The sequence below is a fragment of the Canis aureus genome, chromosome 2 (assembly GCF_053574225.1).
Source record: "Canis aureus isolate CA01 chromosome 2, VMU_Caureus_v.1.0, whole genome shotgun sequence".
Lineage (NCBI taxonomy): Eukaryota > Metazoa > Chordata > Mammalia > Carnivora > Canidae > Canis > Canis aureus.
In genome coordinates, this window is record NC_135612.1 from 59,792,660 (window position 1) to 59,819,539 (window position 26,880).

Genomic DNA, 26,880 nt, shown 5'->3' on the forward strand with positions numbered 1-26,880 from the left:
CAGGCAGAGGGAGAAGCAGGCTCCCTGCAGGGAGCCCAATGTGGGACTCTATCCTGGGACCCCAGGATCATGCCCTGAGCTAAAGGCGGCACTAAACCACTGAGCCACCCGGGCTGCCTGCAAATCTACGTTCTTTTTTTTTTTATTTTTTATTTCTTATTTTTTTTTAATTTTATTTATTTATGATAGTCACACACAGAGAGAGAGGCAGAGACACAGGCAGAGGGAGAAGCAGGCTCCATGCACCGGGAGCCTGACGTGGGATTCGATCCCGGGTCTCCAGGATCGCGCCCTGGGCCAAAGGCAGGCGCCAAACCGCTGCGCCACCCAGGGATCCCCCAAATCTACGTTCTTGAGAGAAAAAGCCCAATTCCAGTTCCACTCTCCAAAAGGAGCTCCTGAAGTGTGGCCTGCCCAAAGGGCAGTACAGTTGTCACCAGTGACCACAGGAGCTCTGGGTGACTTTTGTGTGCAAAGGTCACACGAAGCAGTGTTTTGTGGCTGCTTTTGTTGTTTCAAACCATTGTTACTAACACTGAAAGCAGGAATAAAGTTTCACTAACAGAAGAAAGTGGCTTTGGCCTTCCAAACCACAGAAGAACCTCCAAGTACTATAAATACAGCATTTCACCACTGTGTTTAACGTTGGTCACTCACCAGCTGTATAGAGTGTGTTACTGCTGTTGTTCCTTATCCTTTCTGGCGGACATAGCCCTATTTTCCCTGCTTCTAGGTTGCTTACTGCTTTGGCTGCTGATAATTAGGTTAGTGTTTTCAGGGTGTTACATATAACCTAATCAGAGAATATGTTATATTGGTAATCACTCTTTTATATCATTTCCTTACTAAGGCTCTTATTATTTTCCATCATCTTCCTAGTAAATGTAAAATATATATATGTTTTTAGGGGCAAATACAATGTTACATCTACAAACATGGAAGAATTTTTATTTCCAGGAATGAGGAAGATACTTCGCTTAACTCAAAAATTGTGTACTCTTAGGATTATGTGTTAACAGTATCTTTCCAGAATATATTATTAATGCCAATAAGTTTCTTAGCACCAAGTATTTATGTACTGCATGCTGTAGAACATTAAGAAGGGAACGAAACATGGGCCTACTGTTAAGATTAGAGTTGACATCTCTCTGATGAGATGTGTTTGTGATTCCTCTGGTTCCTTTCTCAGTAGGGCTTGGGGTTCAGGGGCAAGGCAGCTCTCTGTCCCCAGTGTTCGATCCTCCTTCCAGGGTGCTGCCTCATTTTTAGGGAGCAGGACAGATAAAGATTAGTGAGAATAGGGGTACCTGGATGGCTCAGTGGGTTGAGTGTCTGCCTTTGGCTCGGGTCATGACCTAGGGTCCGGGGGTCGAGCCCCACCTTGGGCTCCCTGCTCAGCAGGGAATCTGCTTCTCCCTCTGCCCCCCTCCCTGATCCTTCTTGTGTGCACACACTTGTGCACTCCCTCAAATAAAGAAAATAATAAAAAATAATTAAAAGGATTAGTGAAAACAGAATGTGTTTGGAGTTGCAAGGAGACTCCAAAGGGAAATAAAGGCTCCTAAAATACTCTTCCCTCAGCCCAGTGCCAAGTCCCCTGCTGATGGGGAAGGTCAAATTGAAAATGATCCTTGTTTTAAATAAAAGATGACCTGGGAGGTCAGTTTGCCCTGGATGTTACCTTCCCATGACTCTGGGGAGGGATGCACTCACTGTTCCCCCAGGAAGAGAGTCTGGGTGTAGAGCCGAGGGCAGTCTCCCCAACAGGAGGAAGAGGAGTGGATGGCCTTGCCCACCCTCTGTGATTCAGACACTGGTTCACAGTCCTGCTCCCTGGGTCACATCGTGATGGCCTAGCTCCTCGTTTGGAGGCCAGAGGACTTGGCATTTGGGTGTCTGTTTCCTCAAGGCTTTTTGCAGCCTCAGTCCGTAAGTCTAATCTTGACTTAGAAATGGACAGTTTTAAGGCTATTGCTGCAGCTACCAGCATTACCTGCCTTAAATGAGGGATTACATTTAATCCCTCATTTTTCCTAATCTTGGTTAAAACAAACACACGAGCTCCTGAGTTCTAAGAAACCGGTTTTGTACATGACTTTGGTCTCTGCTGCCCAGAGTGGGTAGAAAGAAAGGCTAATCAGTCCTGGGCCTGTGAGGTGGAATAACCAGCAGAGTTAAGCACCAGTCTCCGATTTGAGCAGTTATAAATGCCGTTGTGGCATCACCTGGTTCCTGAGCTGCCCTAGAGAGCAGCACCTCCACTGTGGATGCTGGGGATGTGCCACAGTCTGTTTCCCTGAATTCTTCCCTCCCTCCCTCCCTCTCTCTCTCCCTTCCTCCCTCCCTCAATTACCATGCTTCAGTAAGTGCACCCTCCACTAATCAGGAGCTCAGCTGCATGTCACTTTTAGATGTAGGTATAAACCTGGGTTCGAACCTGCCTTGCAGGGCCCCGTGGCCCTGGGCATCCTCCTCTGCTTCTCCCCACCCCCCCACCTTGAAGCTGTGTCATCTGCTTCTAAGCCTGGAGTCTCTTCTGGAGAGCTGCTCATTGCAGTTATTAGAAGGTATTATCTTTCCCAGTAGATTATAAGGTCCTGAGCATAGAAATCATTTTTTAAAAGATTTTATTTATTTATTTGAGAGAGAGAAAGCACGAGCAGGGGGTGGTGGTAGAGGAAGAGGGAGAAGCAGACTCCCCACTGGGCAAGAAGCCTGTCGGTGGGACTTGATCCCAGGACCCTGAGATCATGACCTGAGCCAAAGGGAGACACTTCACCCACTGAGCCACCCAGGCACCCCCAAATATTCATCATTTTTGTTTTTGACTTTTTGTGAAATAATTTCAAACATCAGATGACAAGAAATAGGGCAAGGCACTAGGTGCATGCTTCACGCAGTTACCTGTTGCTCATATTTTCCCATTTTTGTTTTATTTCTTTTCACTCCTTGTGGTTCTCCTTGACCCCAAGAAAATTGGCATGTTTTTTTAAGAGTGAACTTTCTCAATTGGAGAAGGACAAACATAATATGGTCTCATTCATTTGGGGAATATAAAAAATAGTGAAAGGGGGGATCCCTGGGTGGCGTAGCGGTTTGGCGCCTGCCTTTGGCCCAGGGCGCGATCTTGGAGACCCGGGATCGAATCCCACATCAGGCTCTCAGTGCATGGAGCCTGCTTCTCCCTCTGCCTATGTCTCTGCCTCTCTCTCTCTCTCTGTGACTATCATAAATAAATAAAAATTAAAAAAAAAATAGTGAAAGGGAATAAAGGGGAAAGGAGAAAAAAATGAGTGGGAAATATCAGAAAGGGAGACAGAACATGAAAGACTCCTAACTCTGGGAAACGAACTAGGGGTGGTGGAAGGGGAGGTGGGTGGGGGGTGGGGGTGACTGGGTGGTGGGCACTGAGGGGGTCACTTGATGGGATGAGCACTGGGTGTTATTCTATATGTTGGCAAATTGAACACCAATAAAAAATAAATTTATAAAAAAAGAGTGGGCTTTCTTAGATAGCCGTGTTACAGTTATAAAATTCAGGAAAATTAACATCAACACAGTAGTATAAAACATCCGTCAATGTTCCCTTTTTATCTGTTGTCCTAGTAACGTCCATCGTCGCAGCTTTCCTGTCATCTAGGATCCCATTGGAGAACATGCACTGACTTCACTGGTTGCTCCTCCTGGCTCCTTTAATCTGAAATGGTTCCGTATCTTTCCTTTGTGCCTCACGATGTTGATATTTTTGAAGATTACAGACTAGCTGTTTTTGAGGAATATCTTCTAACTTTGTGGTTGCCTGACGTTTGCTCCTGTGTAGAGTCAGCTTATGTGTTGCTGGCAGTGACATTCCTTGAGCGATGTGTTGATGGCAGTGACGTTCCATGAATGATGGTGCTCCCTTCTTTTCCTTGCACCGTGGCAGGTGCCCATGATGTCAGTCTGCTTCATGATGTCAGTGCTGGCTTTGGTGATGTCTGCCAGGTTTCTCCAGCGTAACCTGAGCATTCTTCCCGTGTAATCAGGTGACCCATGCAGAGAGACTGGCACTTACACCGTACCTAGATGCTTCCGCCTGAATCACCTATAACTGATGGCTGCAAAGTGGTGCTTTTTTTCTAGCTTTGTTTCCCCTCTACTTTTAGTAATTGGCATTCTACTGGAATGCCTTATCTTTTTGAGATCAGTAGCCTTGTCATGTAGAGAGCACCGGGCGCAGTGCCAGCCATGTGCTGTAGGGACTGCCTTAGTCAGCCCTCATACCACACCTTAGTCAGCCCTCATACCACACCTCTGTTTTCACTTGTGTGGAAGTGGGCACTTGGAGAGGTTAGGTGATCTGTCTGAGGCCCACAATAATGAGTCAGGATGTAAACTTGTGTCTGTCAGACCCAGATCACATGCCCATTTTTAATATTAGTTTTATTGTTTTTGTTTTCATATATAATAAATACTGAATGAATAACATAACACTCAGCTGTAAAGGCAAGCTTTAGAAATGATGTGGAATTGATTTACCGTTTTTTACTGTACTTGTGGTTTGTAGAGAGGGGAAACGTTGCATTTGTTTTTGTTCACATTTGAATTAGGAGTTGAGTCCCTACAGAGTGAAAGTGGGTGCCATGGCAGCATGCATTGCCCAGACATTCAGAGCATTAAAGTCTCTGTTAAAATAAATTTGAGTTAAGTTGTTTTAAAAAAAAATAAATAAAAGCATAAATATATATATATATTTAAGTAGGCTGCTGCAGAACCCAGTGCAAGCTACCTGAACCCCATGACCCTGAGATCAAGACCTGAGCTGAGATCAAGAGGTGGACATCTAGCTGACTGAGCCACCCAGGTGCCTCCCCAAAATATTTTCTAGTCTTACTTAAAATTGGCCAGCAGGGAAGCTCCTCAAAACCGTAAATAGAAGGGGGAGTTTACTTTTCCTGCTCAGGGTTGTGCTGGATTGATGGTCAATAGCAAGTTCCTCATAGTTTGCCACGAGTAGGAAGAGTTATTTTAGGAAGATAGGCCTACCTTTCACTACCCCATTCTTAGAACCCTACACATACTTGGTTTTCTTCTATAATTAAGTAAATCAAGACTATCATCCAAGCGTTTATTAAAACATTTATGTCTTTAGATATTAATGTTCTCAGCATCATGAAATCTTTACTAGGAGCCTTTTTTTTCTTTTTAAGATTTTATTTATTTATTAATGTGGGGGGGAGGTGGCAGAGACACAGGCAGAGGGAGAAGCAGGCTCCATGCAGGGAGCCCGATGTGGGACTCGATCCTGGGTCTCCAGGATCATGCCCTGAGCCAAAGGCAGACACTCAACCACTGAGCCACCTGGGTGTCCCAAGGAGCCTTTGATTATCACAGAAAACCCAGCTTGGACTTACTTACACAGAAGTGGTAGTAGAGACCAGCACACCATGTATTGCAAGGCAGCCACAAGTCAGAGTGCTCACTTTCCATGCCCTGTACCTTCTCAGCGGCCCTGAGCTCTCTATCCTGTAGGCGGAGGTGCTTACACATAGTGGCTCAGTTCCTTGCTGAGGGTCACACAGCTAGTCCATTTGGGAGCGTGTATTGGTTGGTTGGTTTGTTTGTTTGTTTGTTTGTTTATTTATTTATTTATTTATTTATTTTCATTTATTGGTTTAAAAGGTTGGAAATGTCCAGGGGTACTCAGCTGGTTCAGTCAGTGGAGACTGCGACTCTTGATCAGGATTGTAGGTCTGAGTTCCATGTTGGTTGTAAAGATTACTTAAAAACAAAATCTTGGGTCACCTGGGTGGCTCAGCAGTTGAGTACCTGCCTTTGGCTTGGGGCATGCATGATCCTGCTGTCCTGGGATCAAGTCCTGCATCAGGCTCCCTGCATGGAGCCTGCTTCTCCCTCTGCCTGTGTCTCTGCCTCTTTCTCTCTCTCTGTGTCTCTCATGAATAAATAAATAAAATCTTAAAAAAAAAAACTTGAAATAAATAGATAAAAACTTGAAATGTCCAGAGGCTACGGCTGGCCTCAGTGGCAGCTTGACCTGGGGCCTTCTGTAGTCTCTGCCCCACTGTGAAGCTTTTGTCTTATCTATTGCCTTTATTCTCAAACACACCCTGCCCCCCCCCTCTCCACTGTAACCCCAGACTCCCACCCTCATTTGTGTGAGCACAGCAGGCAGAGCCGGGGCTCCTCCTGGTAGGGCAGCTTGGTCATTGCCCCGATTCCTGACCCACCTCCCAGGAGGAGGGGACACCTGGAGCCATAGGGACCAAGAATTTGAGAGGATGCTGCCCCAGAGGTAGTCTGGGGTAATTAGGGTGCTGAGCTGTCAAAAAGCAGCCCTCTGGGCGCCTTGGTGGTGCAGTCAGTTAAGTGTCCCACTCTTGATTTCAGCTCAGGTCTTTTTTTTTTCTTTTTTTAAAGATTTTATTTATTCACAAGAGACACACACACACACACAGAGATGCAGAGACACAGGCAGAGGGAGAAGCAGACTCCATGCAAAGATCCCGACGTGGGACTTGATCCTGGGACTCCAGGATCATGCCCTGGGCCAAAGGCAGACGCTAAACCGCTGAACCACCCAGGGATCCCCTCAGCTCAGGTCTTGATCTCAGGATCGTGAGTTCAGGCCCCATATTGGGCTCTGTGCTGTGTGTGTGCCCTACTTAAAATAAACAAATAAATAAAATTTTAAAAATCCTTTCAAAGTACCTGCGTACAAAGTGGCATTTACTTCTAAAATGCTTTTAAGTTTGGGGAAATGTTCTTTGGTTGTACTACATTCTGAGACTTGTGTTTGAAACAAATGAACCATTTGTAGTGATATTCAGTCGTCATGATTTTGTTCTTTTGTTTTTTGAAGGAGTTTCATCTTTGTACGCTCTTTCATGATCGTCCTTAAATCTGTGTGATTGCTTTAGGTATTCTTATGTTAAATTTTTTGAGTTCCAGATAGGGAGCAACCATGGATTCTGCACAGAAACACAAGAGGATTTTTTTCCTTCTGCTTTTGAGTACGTAATGACCAGGGTAGTAATGAATGGGTGAATATTCACAAAGGTCATGTCTATCTAATAACACTGAGATAGACAAATAGCACATTGTACCATCGACACAAGCCCCGGTGTGCCCTACAGCTTCAGCACGCTCCTCGTGTCTGGAGGAGAACCCAGCAGTGTGGCCTGTCTTCCGCCCCTTCTTTTGTCCCTTATTTCGGGGCAACTGGCACCTGCCTCACTAGCAGTTTCTGTCCAGGCCTGAGGGCCTCCCCCAGCTCCACTGCTTTCTCTGTCTCTTAAAGGGCCCTGGGCCTCAAAAGGGTACATTTCCCAGAGGAGAAAGCAGGCTCCGGTGTCTGTTCCCCTGTGCCGGCAGCTGCCCTCATCGAGGACGAGGACAGTTGCCCCTCCTTGTCTTTTCAAGGCCTGGATACTTTTGCAGTCTCTTAATGTTTCAGGACAGGTGTTATGTGTTGGTTTGGTTTTGTATTTTATCTGGCTTTTCTGGTTAGGCTGGGCAGGGGAGTTGGTCTGCTGCCAGTTACTTTTTTTTTTTGGTAAAGACTTTTTTTTTTAAAGATTTTATTTATTTATTCATGAGAGACACACAGAGAGAGGCAGAGACACAGGCAGAGGGAGAAGCAGGCTCCATGCAGGGAGCCCGATATGGGACTCGATCCTGGATCTTCAGGATTAGGCCCTGGGCTGAAGGCGGCGCCAAACCACTGAGCCACCCTAGCTGCCCGTAAAGACTCTTTCTTTACAGTAATTTTGGTTCCCAGTAAAATTGAGAGGAAGACATTTCCAACATAATCCCCTGCCCCACGCATGAAGAGCCTCTCCCATTATTAACATCCCCACCCAAAGCAGTACCTTTGTTAGCAAATCTGCACCAATACGTAATTACCTGAAGTCCATAGCTTACGTTAGGATTCACACTCTGTGTTGAACATTCTCTGGGTTTAGACAGATGCATAGTGAGGGACACGTATCCATCATCACGGTATCCTGCAGAGTGGTTTCCCTACCCCAAACATCCTCCCTGCTCCACCTGTTCATCCCCCTCCCTCAAGCCCTGACAGCACTGATCTCTTTACTGCCTCCGTCATTCTGCCTTTTCCAGAATGTCCTTTCACCTAGTAATATGCATTTAAGGTTCTTCGAGATCGTTTTGTGGCTGGATAGCCCGGAGCTTTGTGACACTGAATAATATTCCATCATCTGGATAAATCACAGTGTACTTGTCTATTTATGTACTGAATGACATCATGTTGTAGCACATGTCAGAATTTCCTCCTTTTAAAAGATTTTATTTATTCATGAAAGACACAGAGGGAGGCAGAGACACAGGCAGAGGAAGAAGCAGGCTCCATGCAGGAAGCCTGATGTGGGACTGAATCCTGGGACTCTGGGGTCGCGTCTTGAGCCAAAGGCAGATGCTCAGCCACTGAGCCACCCAGGTGTCTCACAATTTCCTCCTTTTAAAAGGCTGTATAATATTCCACTGTAGGAATATGCCACATTTTGCTTATCCATTAGTCAGTGGACATTTGGGTTTCTTCCATGTTTTAGCTGTTGAGAATAATGGTGCCATGAACATGAAATAGTATCTCTTTGAGACCCTGCTTTCAATTTTTGGGGGTTATGTACTCAGGAGTGGAATTGTTGGATCATACGGTAATTGTTTTAAATTTTTTGAGAAACTGCCAGTAGCTGTACCATTTTACATTCTCACCAACAGTACACAGGGGTCCATTTTCTCCACAAAATTACTCAATTTCATTATTTTCTGTTTTTTTTTTTTTTTTTTTTTTTTTTTTTTTTTTTTATAGTAGCCATCCTGATGGGTGTAAGGTGGTATGTCATTGTGGTTTGATTTGGACTTTCCCCAGTGATCAGTGATGTTGAAGATCTTTTCCTGTACTCACTGGTTATCTAGGTGTCTTGTGTGGAGGACTGTCTTGCCCATTTTTAAATCGGGCTGTTTATTGCTGTTGTTAAGTGTTAGGAGTTCTCCATATGTGTTAGTGTTAACCCCCCCACCCCCCATCAGAGACATGGTTGCACATATTTCCTCCCATCTTGTGGGCTGCCTTTTCACCCTGTGGAGAGTGTCTTTGTTGTACAAAATAGAAAAATTTTCATGAAATTTGTCTATTTTTACTTTGTTGCCTCTGCCTTTGGCATCCTGTCCAAGAGATCTCTTCCACAACTAATGTGAAGCTTTGTCCTATGTTTCCTCCTAGAGTTTTATAGATTTAGCTCTTATATATAGGCCTTTGATTCACTTCTGGTTGGATTTTGTATATGGCATGAGGTTTGGATCCAGTGACATTCTTTTGCAGGTGGACATCCAGTCTTAACACCATTTGTGAAAATATTCGTTTTCCCACTGAGTGGTTGTGGCACCCTTATTGAACATTGTTTGCCCGCATATGCGAGGGTCTCTTTCTGGTTTCTGTTCTGTTCCTTTGGTCTAATGTCTTTCTGCTAATACCACATTATTTTGACTATTGTAGCTTTGTTGCAGTGTCTTTTATATCTCCTAATTGAGTGTATCTTCTAGCTGGGAGGCCATCACTCTAGAAATGTAGCTGCATTATTGATATTGGCAGAGGTTCAGTAAAAATAATCCCAGTACTGATTGCTAAGTGGACTGGTGATATCTGCCTTTGGCACAGCTTGCTTATTCCTGGAGCCACTTAGAATGTGCTCTTGCATTGTTCCCCTGTAAGATTGTTCGCCTCCTGAACAATAACTCCTACAAAATATGACCAGTCCTAGGTTCCTCCAGTGTCTTATCACATGTGCTGTATTTCAACAGACATTCATTCAGTAGGCACTGATTTAAGTAAACCTTACACATTGGGAATGTGACAGTACAGTCCGAGTAGGAGTTAGCACTGGTGATGGGTATGCAAATTAATGTCCACAGACATCCTAAGATACCATGACATAATGGTTTTCATGGGGAGTGGGGAGTAAACTCTTCAAATGGAATAGAGAAAAGGTTTTGAATATAAATAATTGCATTTTTAAAAATAAATAATTGCATTATGTAAAATGCACATGTCTGCTTTTTAACTCTCCACGTGGATGCCCATGAGATGCCACAGCAGGTGCCAGGAATACAGAGCTGACTAGGAACGGTCTTCAAGAGAGAGCTGCTGGTCTCGGCATCTGTGAAACACTGGCTGTGCAGAGCTTGGGACACTGCATTCGGGGAACGATGGCAGTGGGGATGACAGAGGAGAGACCAGTTGAGCAGTTGAAGGGAGGAAGAAGGGAGAGTACATGTAAGGTCACAGAAACAGGAAGGGCCTGTGTTGTGAGGCCAGAGAAGAGCAGGGCTGGGAGTCCGATTGGGGGATGAAACTGGGAGGGTGAGCAGACCAAGCCTCATGAGCCTGATGGGCTGTGTTGGGGATTGCATTTCAGTCCCTGAGACAGAAAGACTCTTTGCTGTGCACACCAGCACTGCAGATGGCCTGTGTGCTGGTAGGTAAACTAGTTAGGCACCCGAGGGCAAGGAGGCCAGTGAGGAATTGTCACTGTTGGCTGAGGACCTAGCTGGAAAAACATAGATGTCATTAAGCTGCCATTAGGCTTGTATTTTAGAGACAATTTGCCGTTTTTTTGAGCAGTGAGAAGTGGATTTATTACTTAGGCCCTTCCTCAAATTCTAGCTGTATCTTTTATTCACAAGCAACCAAAAATTTAGCCTAAATTGGCTTATGAGGAGAAAAAGTCTCCTATAACTGAATTTGGAGAAGTAGGGCTGGCCCCAGCCTGGTTTAGTTCAGAGCTTTCCCAGGGTCACAAGGGCTCCTGCCCTGCCTCTCTACTCGCTTTCCTCTGTCAGCTTGGTTTTGCAGCCAGCTCCCGGGAAGGTAGAGGGCAAATGAAAGTGAGCGTGGTTCTGGCTTCCAGAGGGGGTGTTTCCTTTTATTGTATTTTACTTTATTTTATTTTATTGTTTTGCTCCTTTTCAACTGCCCATGTCTGATGGGTCACACGCCTATGTGTGAGCCAATCTTTGTAGCTAAAGGGATGAAACGTGTGGATTTGTATTAAGCAAGTCAGGGCCCAAAGATGGGGGTGGCACCAGTCCCATTCAGACACTTCAGGGTTTTGGTTTTTCAGGGTGCTGTTAACAGGAAGGTGTGGGAGGCAGGGGTGGATGCTGAGCAGCTGATGGAGACGTCATCATCCCAGCTGTATTTCAGAATGGTGTGTTCTTTTTCTCTCTCCAGTTCTCCGTTTCCTTTTTGACAGAAGGCAGCAAGAGAAAGTCAATCAAAACTCTAGCCTTATGTCACCTCACAGGAGTGTCTGGAAAAGTACTCGGCAATAGATTTCTACGCGGAGAACGTTCTTTAGCCATATCTTCTTTTGGTACTTGATAATTTTTCTGTCTTTAAGATGATGCCTTTGAAAAATCATGCTTGACTTTGCAGTTTAACAAGTAGACCTTTGGCACATGGCCAATATTTTATGTTTGTGCCTCAGTGGACTTGTAATGAGCAGAGCATAGGGGACTGAAAACGTAACAATAAAAGAGAAATATCTTGAACTGTGTTTTTATACTGTTTTCTTTTAAAAGCTTATGATTAGCTCAGTGTTACTGTTTCATTAAGTCCTAATACATTCACACAGTATATGAACCTAGAAAAAAGGAGTAAAGGCACTCTCAGATATAGTAAGTGGAAAACCCAGAATGCACAAAGTGTATCTACTACTCTGTTGTTTGTGCAGCTTTTGCTACACACTTGATAATGTTTCTGAGTGAAGTCAATGTGAAATTACAAGGCAAAACAGCGCATATCTGCAAAATTTCTAAAGCCATCTTCACAGCTAACATTGTTTGTCTCACAAATAATGGCAAGCCGCTTTATATATTTTCATTCTGTCAGAAGTGAAAACGAGAAGCCAACTTCCCGCTCCGACCCAGCTTTGTGGCGGGATGTTGTCCAGGGTCACACTGTGGTGCCAAGCTGTGGCTTCTGCTTGACACGGTGCTGAGGGGACCTCTGTATCTTCATATTCGTGTAATTGTTCAACTGAGAAGCTTCCACCTACCTCTGACTTGGGAATGACTAATCTACACTATGATGACATGTGAAAAGGCAAATATTAAGAGAAGAATCTAACAGAATTTTATAAATGCCTTTTATTTAGGCAATTAACATGTTTAGTTAAATTCATGTCTGTGAGTTAATGTCAGAATTTGGGAATATCTTTGTGTGAAGACATTTTCAAAGACAAAAGCCATGAAGTCTTATTACAGATCAGTATTAACAGGGCAGCTAGGGAAGAAAAAGAAGACACTTCCAGCTTAGAAAGGAAGAACTACAACTATATGTGGTTTGCAGATGCCACGATCTTGTATATAGAAAACCTTAGGGAATGAAAAATTAAGAAAATTCCATTTACAACAGTATCAAAAAGGATAAAATACTTCAGAATAAATCTAATAAAAGAAGCGCAAGACTTGCACACTGAGAACGTCACTGAGAAATGAAAGACAATCTCGTAAGTGGAAAGCCCTCCCATGTTCACGATCAGAAGACTCCATGTCATTAAGACAGAAGTGCCTGGTGCATTGATTCACACACAGCCTTGTCAGAGTGCCCGCTGCCTGTGTTGCAGAACTGGCAAGCTGATCCTGAAATCCATATAGACCTCTAAAGGGACTCGGAATAGCCAAAAACATCTTGTTAAAAACAACAAAGTTGGAGGACTTACACTTTCCAATTTCAAAACTAACTATAGGGCTACAGTAATCAAGACAGCTTGATATTAGCATATATATGGCTGTATGAAATGAAACCAGGTGTTCAGAAATGAGCCTGTATATCCATGGTCTAACCAGCCTGTTCAAGGGGGGAAAGAATAGTCTTTTCAGTGAAAGATGCTGAGACAACAGAGTAGCCACCTGTAAAGGTGGGTGGACTCCTACTTCATACCACATACATCGACTCCACTTGGTTTCTAGACCTCAATAAAAGAGCTAAACCATAAAGCTCTTGGAAGAAAACGCAGGAGTGAATATTTATGACTTGGAGAAGGCAGTGATTTCTTAGGACACCAAAAACAAGCAGCCGTAGAAGACATCAGTAAATGAGACTTTATCACAATGAAAAACTTTTGTGCCTCAAAGGGATATCATGGAAAAAGTAAAAAAAAAAAAACAAAAAAAAAAAACCCATAGAATTAGAGAAAAATATTTGCAAATCCTGTATCTAATGAGAGATGCGTGTTCAGAATAGATAACTTTAAAATGGGCCAAGTATTGAATAAGCCCTTCATATATCTTCTCTGGAAGAATGACAGTAAGTACATGAAAGGATGCCTCACTTCATTAATCATTAGGGAGATGAAGGCCATGATGAGGCACTACTTCATGTGTGCTGGAATGGCTAAAATAAAAACCCAGGCGATGATGAGAGTCCGTGAGGATGTGGAGGAGGTGGGGCCCTGAAATGTTGCTGGTGTGATGGTGATATGTAGCTGCTTTGAAAATAGCCTGTCTGTTCTTGAGATGGTTGAACACAGAGATGCCATGTGACCCAGCAATTCTGCTCCTAGGTGTATAATCAGGAGAACAGAAGATATGCATCAATACAAAAACCTGTATGTGAATGTTCATAGCAGGTAAAAACAATCCAGATGCCCGCCAGTGCCTTCATAGCTGAAAGGAAGTATGTCCTTGCAGTGGAATATTAGTCAGGAAAGAGAGTGGAGCACCTCTACTGCCACAACATAGATGAGCCTTCAAAAGCTTGCACTGAGGGAAAGAAGCCAGCCACAAAAGGAAATCTGTTGTATCATTCCATGTATATGAAATGTGCAGAATAAGCAGATCCATAGAGAGAGCAGGTCCGTAGTTCCCGGTGACTCAGGAGAGCCAAAGTAGTGGTAGAAAGTGCCTGCTGACGGTACAGAGTTCCGTTTGGGGTGATAAATAGGTTTTAAAATTAGGTAGTGGTGATTGTTATGTAATCACCAGTGTGAACTATACTAAAAAACCACTGAATTGCACACTTTTAAAGAGTAAATTTGGTTGTCTCTGTATTGTTTGTCAGTAAAGCTGTTATTTTTTTTAAAAAATGAGCATTAACAGATGAACATTTGTCTTTGATTTTGATGTTGAGGGAATGCTAACTTTGAAACCCAGTTAAGCAAATGTTATTTCATCCCCTCCCCGAAAGAATTTCATTCTTGTTGTTAGTAGATCTGGGAACAAAAAATTATACTGAATTATAATTTGAAATCCATCAATTAAAAAAATTGTGAGAATGTATTTCCTTTTTGTAAAAGTAACTACATTTATATCCTTGATCATCATCATGTCCTGTGAAGTTTAAAATGATATCTGGCTCCCTGAAGAAAAATAAATTTGCCATCCCTTGCTCTAGCGCCGCATTTCTTCTGCTTGGTGTTCCTCTCTTATTCTAGCCTAAACTTCTGTTCACTGTTTAAGACTCCACTTCAGTGACCCTCCTGTAGGAAGGGTTGGCTTATCAGCCAGGCCCTTTTTAGGCCTCCTGAGTGCTTTCTGTAGACCTCTATGGTAGCAACAGCCATTCCCAGGCATCTGCCTTTGTGTCTGTATTTGGTACCGGACTGTGCACCTCTGACAGGCAGGGCCTCTGCTGCATTCATTCCTATGACCCCTAGTGCCCCAGGGAGAACAGTCAAGTCCTCACTGGATGGATGGGTGAGAGTACATTCATGGATAAACCTGAAGATGCCAGATATCTGTCCGAAGTGAAGAGCCACAAGAACTCTTCGAGTTTCTCCATTCTTGTGCCTCAGTAAATTTTCCATTAGCAACAACTTTGACTACTGTAGGAGTATGATGTAATTACAAGAAAAATCAGAAAGTCTGTGTCTTCTCCTCCTCACTGAGATAAGCTTCTTAGTGATCTCTTAGTTCGTTTTCTCTGAGACCTTTTAGTGCACATTCATGTGTGTGTGTGTGTGTGTGTGCGCACACGTGTTAACAAAAAGTGAGATTGTACTTTTGTATAAACGATTTCTCTTACGCATACTGTGGATAGCTTTCCAGGTCAATAAATATGCTTCATATCCCCCCCTTTTCTAAAGATTTATTTATCTCAGCGCGATAGAAGGTGCACACGCAGGAACGTGTGCAAGCAGGGGGTGGGGCAGAGGGAGAAGGAGAAGCAGACTCCTTTCTCAAGTCAGAACCCGATGTGGCACTTGATCCCAGGACCCTGATATCATGACCTGAGCTAAAATAAAAAATCCAGAGTTGGACACTTAACCAACTGAGCCACCCAGGTGCCCCTGCTTCATAATCACCTTAATAGCTATAATATCTCCTCGCCTGGATAAATCTTAACTTTTTTAACCAAGTTGTTTTCTTCTTATTTGCCTGGATTTACAGCTATCTGATCAATATCACAGTGGCTAAATCTGTGCACACAGTGGTGACTGTTTTGTTAGGATAAATCCTCAGAATTATTAGACTGAAAGTACATGTACATGTTTAAGTTGTTTGATATGTATTGTCAGACTGCCCTCCAGAAAAAGCACCTGTCCATGTGGCCTGAATTTTGAAAGTCCCTTCTATCTGTATAATAAAACTTTTTTAGGACCTTTGGATGTGTGTTACCTCTGCTGAGCTATAATGTAGCTTCAGTAGAGAAACATGTTTATAATGCTTGAGAAGGAGAAAGAGCCAGTCTCAGTAGCTCAAAACAAAAAAGAGTTGTTTTCCATAATTACACAATAAGTTTTCTACTTTCTTTGTTTTATATACCATAAACAATAGAATTACAACATTTCTCTCCGCTTTTGGAAGCTTTGAGTCTTTGTTGTTATGGTTCTGTCTGTTGCTCCTGTTAGAGGACAAACTCAATCTCCAGAAGATATCACTGATAAAGAATGTCAGGTTTCAGGTGTAGTCCAGCCAAACCTGTTAGATAAATGGAAATACACTGATGGGACTTACTTGGCCATTAAGCACATTTTCCCTTGGAAAATTGGAATTGATACCACTCGGCCAGAAAATATGTTTTTCAGGTTCATGAGATCTGCAAATGTGTCCAAAAAATTAAGTAAAGTATGCTAATGACGATGGATATAGAAGGAAGGATTGTTCCTCCACTCTTACCTGGTGGCCTAAAAGTAATTTTTATGTGTTGGATCAAAGTAAAAATTGGGTTAGACAGTTGATGGTATATGATTTGACCTTTTAAAATCTTTTGAGTTTATTATTATGCTTTTCCTTCTTTTCACTTCTAATTCATATATTCATATATATGTCCTGAGGGCTTGCTTAGGTCATGTCATCTTCTAAGTAATTTTAAAAATTTTGCCATTGTCTTTCTGACCTTTTTTCTCTTATTGTCTGTCCACTGATTTTAATCATAATTTGTCAAATGAAAGGTTATTTATTTATTTATTTTCAAATGGAAGTCTTTTTAAAAGGCAAAACAAAGTAGCAAAGCAATTAAAAATACTACTTTAATGTCCCCTTTTAGGGAAATAGCTATAAACTTACATCTTAGAATATTTTGTAACCAAAGAATTTGTGGTAACATTGAGGTGATGGGTACAATTTAGTAAGTTAAATCAAATACAATAACTAGCATGAATTCAAATCTGTGATTTTTAAAGCATATAGAAAAGACCAAATAAGGCAGACCAAATTACTCTAGTTTTTACTGGGTGGTAGGATCAGTTATGATTTTTTGTTTTCTTCCTGCTTTTCAAATTTTCTTCAGACTTTTATTATGGGCCATGTGGAACCAAGGGGTGGGGGGACTTCTCTTGCCAACATGAAATGTTTTATATCTGTTGTTTTATAGACTACAGGTAAAGCAATAAGGATTGAACCATTTAACTGTTAAATGATAAAATCTGGTAGTAATATGAACACTCATTACTGAAGAGTGGGAAGCGCAGAAGACATTTAATTATGTATATAGTTTGGAATTTATGATGTACTTGCATTTACATATGATCTTATATTTGCATAAATTTACATTTGCATTTATAATATCCTTACATCATATATTTACATGTATGATGTACTTGCATTTACATACACATACATAAATTGAATTATTTATTAGCATTTACTGAATGTGTGTGAGTCATATTCCTTAAGATCATAAATTCTAAATAATATAATGAGAACCTGGGAAATAGATACCAAATGAATAATTAACCTGAAGCGCTCAGATTGACCATGTTTTGTGGTCTCTGAACTTCCTGGTGATGAATGTTCTTGGGAAGGGAATGTGTGTGAGAAATAGTGTTGAAACTTGTTATTTACTCTTGTTCATTGAAGTCTGTCTAATCTTGCTTTAGGAGAATGACATCTTCCTGGGCTGGGAAAAAGGAGCTTACAAGAAATGGGGAAAGAGTAAGAAAAAGTGCTCAGATCTGACTCTAGAAGAAATGAAAAAACAGGCTGCTGTCCAATGTCTTCGCTCTGCTTCTGATGAAGTAGGTTCCCGTTTTACTTCTAATACTGAAGAAAAAAAGAGGTGGAGCAGGGTGAGGAGGGGGGTGGGTTTTTTTTTTTTTTTTTTTTAAGTATACAAATATAACATCTTGACCAAAGAAACTTAAACAGTAAACTACTCATTATCTTACCACTGTGGTGGGAACAGTATCACTTCTTCCTCTAGGGCATTTTTCTGCATAAATGAAGTTGTATAAAATATATATTTTTAATGTAATATTACAACTAGAGGATCCACCAAATTATATATCCTTTTTTTCCCATTTAACATGCTCCATCTTTTTATTACATTATCTTCTTTGTAATGGCTAAGTTCTATTTCATCAAATAATATTCCAACAGCAATATAATACACTCTTTATTAGTGGATATTCCCTTAGCTTGCTCTTTTTTTTTTTTCTTTTTAAGTAATCTCTATGCGTAAACTCATGACTCCTAAGATCCAGAGTCTCATGCTCTTCTGACTGAGCCATCAGACACTCCTGTTCAGCTTACTCTTGATTTTCTGTTATGCTCTCCAGAATATTTTCATGTGTGGCTTTTCCATATTCTAGATTATTTCTTTTGGATCCATTCCTAGAAGTGGGATAGCAGTTTAGTGTTTTAAGGGCACTGCATTTCCTTATGATTCATATAATTTTTTGTTTTAAGAAAATATTACAAGAATTTTTTTTATTTTTTTTTTATTTTTTTTTTTTTATTACAAGAATTTTTATTTTTTTTTAAGTAAGCTCTATCCCCAACATGGGGCTTGAACTCATGACCTAGAGATCAAGAGTCGTATGCTCTACTGACTGAGTCAGCCAGGCTCCCCCATAAGATTATTTTATTATATTAATCTTCTAATACTTCACATGAAATAGTTGTGTCCTTTAGCATCCTGAAAGAACAAAATGGTTTGAGAATATAATCACCCATTTAAGTTAATACTATGTAGTTCTTATTACTCCCTGTAAGATGTACTCTCTGAGATCCTTCTACTTAGAAAATTATTTTGCTTTTACCAGTTATTTGAGATGGTCTGGTTTTAAGTTCCTTTTTATTAGCAGAGTTGAATTGAAAGGATTCTGTCCTCCAGAAACTTCTTAATTTAAATGGGTGATTATGGGACGCCTGGGTGGCTTGGTGGTTGAGCATCTGCCTTCAGCTCAGGGCGTGATTCTGGGGTCCTGGGATTGAGTCTCACATCAGGCTCCCCACAGGGAGCCTGCTTCTACCTCTGCCTGTGTCTCTGCCTCTCTCTCTCTGTGTCTCTCATGAATAAATAAATAAAATCTTAAAAAAAAAAACATTAAATGGGTGATTATATTCTGAAACCATTTTGTTCTTTCAGGATGCTAAAAGACACGAGAACTATTTTATATGAAGTATTAGAAGATTAATAAAGGAATCATATGCGTTACCTAATGGCTGATGTTGGGATAATCGGGTTTGCTCCATTTGATAATATTCTGTGTGGCCACCACCCAGCTCACGTGCCTTTTAAGGCTTGTCCAAGAGTGCGTCCCAGCTGTGTGTTCTCATCCCGCTCAGCGCCGCATGTGAGAGCCCGAGCCCCTGGCACGGACGTGTTCTGTTCATGCGTGCCTCACCTCCTCAGTTGCAGTTGTTCATTTCTGTCCTCCGTTCGTGACTGTGCTCTTTGGGGACCGAGGCTGAGCTCCCCGTGTGCCTGTCTCCTGGTGCCTGAAAGTGAGTGCAGGCACGGGGGATGATGGAATTGCACACACTCAGGTGTTAGGGAGTCTCCCCTGGGCATCCCTACCCTTCCTGTCCTCTCCCACTGTGTTCCTCTCCCCCACCCCTTTGATTTTTGCCTTGTGATTTCTTGAAACTGCTGCCTCCTAGACTGTGGGATAGGGATTTGGAAGTTACCGCTCATCTGGCTGTCTGAGGAACTGTCTCATTACAGCAAGTGGAAATATTATGAACCTAGTTTAAGAAAAAGTGGGATAATATACACAAAGGACGTAGGGATATCTTACTGAAACCACGTCTGGAAATGCAGGGCCCGAGGAATGCCTCAACTAGGAAGAAAATGATTGGCAGTCAAAGTTATTTTCTGTAATGATCCACAGTCTCTCCTTTGCTTCCCTCTCTGCTTCTGGGTCATTCCATCTCTCTCTGGAGTCTGGCTTTCTCCACTTTAGCACGGATGGTGGGAAACACCACCTGCTAGCCCCATCCCCACACCATTGCTAAAGGCTAGTACCTAAGCACCGATCAGCTATGGACAGGGTAATTGGCTGGGTGCGGGCAGGAGCACACACGATCAGGCGGTGGACTGCAAGGACAGGCAGCATTGCCTGGGGGTCCACTCCTGGAGCTAGAGGCAACGCTCTGAAAGAACAGGGTGGTTGGAGAGTTACCCAGGAGGTATTTCTATCTGGCACTGCAAGGAAAGTAATTTGGAGTTGAAAATGGCAGGTGGTTTTTTTTAAGGAGGTTAGTTCAGGTAAATACTTTGAAAAAAAATCCAAAGAAGCTGCTGAGTCATGGTTGGGAGGAAAATGTGAGTCAGGAGTTTCAGTCTGGGAAAGGATCCTATTTCTGCTTTGGACCAAAGTTGCTTGAGAAGTGACTCTTGGCTTCAGCTCACAGTGAAGGGAAGCCGAGTGGAAAACAAGGGTGCTTGACATGAACTGTGGAATAAGGAGGAATACGGGCACCTGTCCCAACCCGATGCAAGACCCTGCTTCCCTGCCTCATGGCGCTCGTGTCGGGTTCATCCTAGCTGAGCGTGCTGCTTGCTGGAAAGGACTTGGTGTGAAGTAGGAGCAGTGCAAACAGAGTGGTTCTTTCCATTGTTTCTTGGGAAAAATGCTTTCCTTTGCTGGGAAGTTTATTTTTCTAGCCCAGTGAAGTCTACTTTTCCAGTTTGTTCTTCTATCTCTCTCTGTCTCTCATTTTTTTTTTTAACACTTACTTATTTATTCATTTGTGAGAGACATAGAGGCAGAGATCTAGGCAGAGGAAGAAGCAGGTTCCTTGCAGGGAACCCAGTGCAGGACTCGATCCCAGGACCCCCGGGATCATGACCTGAGCCAAAGGCAGACGCTCAGCCATTGAGTCGTCCAGTCATCCCTGTTTTTCTCGTTTTATTTTTTTTTTTATTTTTATTTTTTTATTTTTTTTATTTTTTATTTATTTATGATAGTCACAGAGAGAGAGAGGTGCAGAGACACAGGCAGAGGGAGAAGCAGGCTCCATGCACCAGGAGCCCGACGTGGGATTCGATCCCGGGTCTACCAGGATCGCGCCCTGGGCCAAAGGCAGGCACCAAACCGCTGCGCCACCCAGGGATCCCTGTTTTTCTCGTTTTATAAAAAAATTGTTGCATTGTTTTTTCTTAATGATGAATGCTTTTAATCTCACCAAATGAAAACGAGCTGAGTGAATGAACGTGCGAGACATGTACAAGGAGCTGGCTGTCTGCTTGGGGAATGAAGAGGAAGCAGGAAGTTCTTAAGCCAGCTCTCCTGGTTTGAGGGAGTCAGTGGAAAGAACCTGGAAAAAGACCTTCTTTCCTCATGGTCCCTAACAACAGAAAGGAATCACTGTGGATGTTCATAAACTGTAGGTTGTATGTCCCCAGGCTTTTCTTTCTAGAATCCGTCTGCTGGCATAAGGAGGTCCTACATAGGAAATTTGAATGCAAATGTTTTGTTTTCTGTTTTGGCCACAGTGAATGTTTGCATGTGGGTATGATGTTCATTGCCTAAATATCGAGGATGATACATATGTGGTTCTGTGCTCCACTTTCCCACCCAGTCTCTACCATCTGATCAGAATCAAAAGCCCTGAACAAGTTTACCTTCTGACTAAAATGTTAATGACATAACTACAAGACAATAACACAAAGAGGCTGTCCTAATATTAGGTAGGTAGGTAGAGGTGATGTTATGCATTACCTGTGAGATGAATTCTTTTCTTGTGACTTTCGTTTGTGCCTGTTACAGGTACCATGTTAGTTGTTGCTATAAAAGCATCCATAGCATCAGACTCATCACTGTGTCATGGTTTCGGTAGAGTGGCTAACTTCCCTGACTCCTCTTGTGCATACGTGTGATGGGACCCTGTGTCTCCTCCCAATCTATCCCCACAAATTGTACCCCATATGACAGCACATCTCTTTAACCTGCTCAGCTCAATATTTTGTCTAAGAGATGTCACCAAAACAGAAAACTCAGTTATGTCAAATTTAATTTTATACGTTGAATAAGGTTTGGCAGCACCTGCAAAGATTTGGGCATCTGGTCTTGATTCCTCCAGGAGGTCATGACCTTGGTGGGCTTTGCTGTTTGTGAGGTCCCGCTGAAGTGCCTTTGCTGATTCCCTGCATCTGCATCTGCATCTGCAAGTAACGTGCCCTTCTCTGGGCACTTGCTTTCTCTAGCACATTTTGCATCTGCTTTGGTTAGAGTTGTACCAGAGCCTATAAAGGGGGTGGTGCACCTCACGCCACGCCCAGATGCCTGGTTTTATGAAGTGATGCTCTCCTGAGCTGTCTGTTTGTGTTGTCAGTGGACACGATGTGTGTCTGATGTCAACTATATCCAGACCTCTTGCCCCATTTTAATATTTTTTAAAGATTTATTTGAGAGCGTGTGAGCGAGGGGTTGGGGGGAGTGAGCATGCAAGCATGAGCATGCAGAGGGGAGGAGCAGAAGGAAAGGGAGAAGCAGACTCAGCAGGGAGCCCTGTGTGACTGGATCTGAGATCATGCTGAGCTTGAAGGCAGATGCTTCACCAACTGAGCCCCCCCATGTACCCCTCTTTCCCCTTTTTAAAGACTATGAAGCAAGGTTAAAGTTTGCCCGCTCTTGTTTTTTTAGAACCTTCAAGTTTACTTGGTACTGTTTTCTCAGTCCCTGGAATTGGAGCTTTTTATATTGCTTGTTTTTGTTTTAATAATGAGTTATATTTCTGTTTATTTAAATGGAGCTCCTGAAAACTGCATCAAAACTGCCTGTCAGGCTCGCAGGCAGTGACGACTTCAAGAAGTTTGGAAGTAGTGCTGTGCTTGCCCTGGGCTGGGCTGTTGCTCGGCCTGAGGCTGCCATGGAGCCCCACTGAGAGATTCATGCCCTGAGTACCGCGGGGGGGCTTGTTGGAGTTGCTCATATTCCAACATTGAAGCTCACCAGTAGAAGCATGTAGTACATCTTAGTATTTGCATATGTATAGTTTATATGCTGTACAGGGTTGAATATATAAAGACTGAGTTTCATGGCGGTCTACTATTGAAGTTAATTTTGACAATACATATTAATTGTGTCTTTGCACCTGACTTGTGAACTTAGCTCATTCTGGATAATAAGAGTATCAAAATAGTAATAAATGACATGTATGGAATGCTTAAAATGTGTAAGTTTCTGAACATTGCAAGAAATGAGGCTGTGCTCGCTCTGTAGGCCAGACCCCTGCGAATCCGGTCAGTGGTTGCTAAAGCTCAGGAGTTCACGGCTCTACCTTGCTGAGGAAGCCTTGACCTTACCTCCTCGGTATAGATGGGAGGGGGAGGGGGGAATGCAAGAAGACCTGTAGGCCTTGGGGAGGATTTTGGCTTTTCCTCTGGGAAGTGAAGTGTTGGAGGGTCTGGAGCAGAGGCTAGTGTAGCCTCACTTCAGTGCTGATAGGACCCCACAGGCCGTCTCACTAAGTTGGGATGGGACAGGACGGGGTAGACTCCGAGAAAGCAGCGGTCTAAAGGTAGAGGACAGTGAGAACTAGTGAGATTCTAAGTACATTTTGAAGGTAGAGCTGACAGGACTTGATTTGGGCTGGAGAAAAGGGTGACATTATGGAGGATAGCTGTGGTTTTTGCAAGAATGCGATTTTTAGAGCTGCCTGGGTGGGGTGGCTCAGGCAGTTGAGCGTCTGTCTCTTGATTTTGGTTCAGGTCATGATCTCAGGGTCATGAGATGGGGCCCCAAGTCGGGCTCTGCACTTAACGCAGTCTGCTTGGGATCTTCTCCCTCTGCCACTCTCCTTGCTCCTGCACACACTCTCTCTTTTTCAAATACTTCTTTTTTAAAAAATGCAATTTTCATTTCTGAGGAAAGGAAATTAGGGAAGAACCACTAATCTATGTGTGGAGGTGTGAATAGACCTTTGAACGTGAGCTGCTGTGGATAGGGCTACGTGGAGACTTGGAAAGGACGGCTGGGTGGAGTGGGGGGCTGGTGAGGCTTTATGGTTTGGGGAAGAGGTTGGTCTGTTAGTGTATCTCGCCCAGACCCGGAGATCTTGTGTTTCCAGGGCCAAGTAGGAAGCTGAGTAAGTGCGGCAGTAGGGAGTGCTGAGGCCTCTCTCCACACTGGTTGTGGCTATGGCTGGTGCTGTCTAATGGGGCCAGATCTTCTGATCTGTCTTTAGAAAAGGTAGGCTATTTTGGTTTTTCAAGTAATTCCTGAATATCAAACATCAAGTGAGGATATGAGAAAGGAAAGAAACAAAAGCTGCTGCTATAAAATCTGCAGCCTTGGTGGTAAGAGGGCAAAAAGGAGGCATGTGTGGGGTTGTGGTGTGAGATGTAAAAGAGACTGTGTGCACGAGGGGGTGTGTCACACTGTCCTGCTGCAGAGGATGCAAAGCTTACCGTTTTTTAAGCTTTGATTAATCAAGTTCTTTGATGGTTACTTGTAACAGAGGCTGACATCCTCTACTTCCTGTGACAAATTATAACTTTTTTGCCCATCATTCTAAGAAGATGTGGATCTTGTCCTCCCTGGCATGTAGTAGGCATTTGATAATGTTTACCAGTGGATATTTCTCTCTTCCTCTATACCATATTCTAGAGAACAGCTGTAAATAAGAACTGGAGGCAGCCAATGGGTAGATTTTTGTTGACCTTCCTGTGGTCAAGGATGGGACTCACAACCCTCATGCAGGTGCCTTGGCAAAAACAGCTTTTTGTTTGGGGTTTTAATTTTTTTTTTTATTTTAATCTTTGAAAGGCAGTAGGCCAGAGGTGTTTATCTACATGCCCCTGCTATGTATTGCATTATACCTGGCCATATCACATATTTCTATGACTTCCTGGCCACTGAAGGCATGAGCTTATCAACCCTGTTATAGATTCTCAGTTGTCTCACATGGTGCTCTTTTGTTTACATTAACTTAGTTCTAAATTTTAAAAAGGTTTTTAAAGTTTTTTTTTTAAGGTTTTTTTTTTTTTAAGATTTTATTTATTTATTCATGAGAGACAGAGAGAGAGAGAGAGAGAGAGAGAGACAGGCAGAGGGAGAAGCAGGCTCCATGCAAGGAGCCCAATGTGGGACTCGATCCTGGATCTCCAGGATCACACCCCAGGCTGCAGGCGGCGCCAAACTGCTGCGCCACCGGGGCTGGCCTTAAAAAGGTTTTTAAAATGGAAGTGAGTGATCCTTTATGTATGTCATCACCAGTAGTCATATCTCAATATCTAGTTGGGTTTTCTCTCAATAATCTTCCAACAGTGCTTTGGAAATTAAAATCTGAGGGTTGCCTGGGTGGCTCCTTTAATTAAGCTTGATTTCAGCTCAGGTTGCAAGATAGAGCCCTGCATTGGGCTCTCTGCCTAGTATGGAGCCTGCTTAACATTCTCTCTCTACCCCAACCCCAGCTTGCACATGCACTCCTTGTTTTCTCTCTCAAAATAAAATAAAATAAAATAAAATAAAATAAAATAAATAGAAATTAAACTATGAGATCTGAAAGATTGTAAAAGAGCTCAATCTACATGCAGGGTAGGTTTAAGCACAGGAGTATTTGGAAAGGTATACCTTAGTTATTGCTGCATGACAAAGTAGTCCAAAATTAATGACTTAATACCAATAGCCATTTTTACTTGCTTACAGTTGTGTGGGTCAGCTAGGGCTCAACTGGGAAGTTTTGTTGCTGGTCTTGGGTGGGGTCTCATGCTCTGGCAATCAGATAGCAGTTGGGACTGGATGATCCGTGATTGCCTCTCCTTGTCTGGTGTCTCCACAGGGATCACTAGCTGTGACCTACACATGGCTAGTACAGCCCTCTGTACAGGCAGGTGGAGCCCAGGAGTTGGCATCCCAAGAGCCCATGCATCACACTCTGTGGTGTTTCACTGTGGGCGAGGCCTGTGCTGGGCTCAGTCCCAGGAGACATGGTTCACTGGGGACACCAAAGTGCTAGGCTTTCCCTGTTCTGGTAGATACTTTCTGGAGAAATAGAACCAGGCAGGACACCAGGCACCCAAGAGGGGAAGCTAGGAGATGCCTAAATGGAAATTGCAAGCTAAAAGTCAACAAATTGGTGAATCCCCATCCCTTTCTTCCATCCAGCTGCCGTGGCATTGAAGGTCAGGACTGTTGTGAAGAAGACACATTCGGGGGACAAAGGGATCTTTTCTTGTTCTAAACACATGGTAGAAATGAAAAAGTTCAACAGAAGAGTTGGAAGGTAGGGCAGAGGGAATCCCCAGAAAGTAGAACAAGAACACTGCAGGAGCTGTAGCAGGAGAGAAGTCTGGGGGCTGCTGCGGGAAGCACAGTGGCTGTGGTGTCGCTGTTTTCCGGGTGTGGCAACTGAGTTGGTGATGGGTGATCTAGGTAGGGTCATGTGGAGAGCCCTGGGATGACATTTAACCCGAGTTGCTGCCTGCGAGCAGGGTCCCTTTCCAGCACTTAGGGAGTGTCCATTTCAAATGATCTCTTCGTAAGAGATGAACTGTTGAGGTGGTTAAGAGTATGGTTTGAAAATGGAGAAGTGTGGTGACGGGGCAGTGAGTGTGATCGCCTTTGTTCCCTTGTGTTGAGAAGGATGGGCAGAATGAAGAGCATGGAGGAGGACGACCGAAGATGTTGTGGGAAGGGAGCAAATGAAAGAAGTTTCCAGAAGTAGTGGGATGGTAGCTGCCGCATTTGACCGAGGCCCAGCCTCCACGGGCAGCCTCGGTGAGGGAGTAGGGCTGGCAGCGGTCACGGAGTCCAGGTGGAATCCAGAGGATGTGGGGTGAGCTGGGTCAGGTTAATTATCTTTCTTATGCCTCCAACCTCAAAGTCAAAGCAGAGCAAAATTTAAAGGCATTTTAGAGGCAGTGATAACATTAATGAGATTCTGGGAAATGAAAAACATACACGAAATCTAGAAATGGCACCAACGTTCAGGTGACTGATGTGACAGGCACTCTGATGGTGCCTCACATGTATGACATCTTAGTTTGCCCTCATGAATCTTGAGGAGAAAGTGTAGTGTTCTCAGGGTCACAGGTCAAGCAGCACAAACATCATGCTACCCTGTGAGTATGTGGCAGGGTCACAATTAAGACCTAGACTTTTGGTGTGCTCGCTTCCGCAGCACATATACTAAGACCTAGACTGTTGGAACCCCAGAGCCAAATATATTCCACTTGGCCATTTCCTCTGA

At 43.2% G+C, this 26,880-nt stretch overlaps 1 protein-coding gene across 11 annotated transcripts in view; it reads left to right on the forward strand.

Annotated features, from left to right (window-relative positions):
- Positions 1 to 26,880, forward strand: part of KIAA0232 (KIAA0232 ortholog) — a 93,530-nt gene that overhangs the window by 37,485 nt on the left and 29,165 nt on the right. For 9 of the 11 annotated variants that reach the window (XM_077874984.1, XM_077874986.1, XM_077874991.1 and 6 more), the window contains exon 3: positions 17,340 to 17,477. The exons of the other annotated variants lie outside the window; for them this stretch is intronic. In XM_077874984.1, the coding sequence (XP_077731110.1) occupies positions 17,340 to 17,477 (138 nt within the window). The remainder of the gene's footprint in view (positions 1 to 17,339; positions 17,478 to 26,880) is intronic. 11 annotated transcript variants of the gene reach the window in all.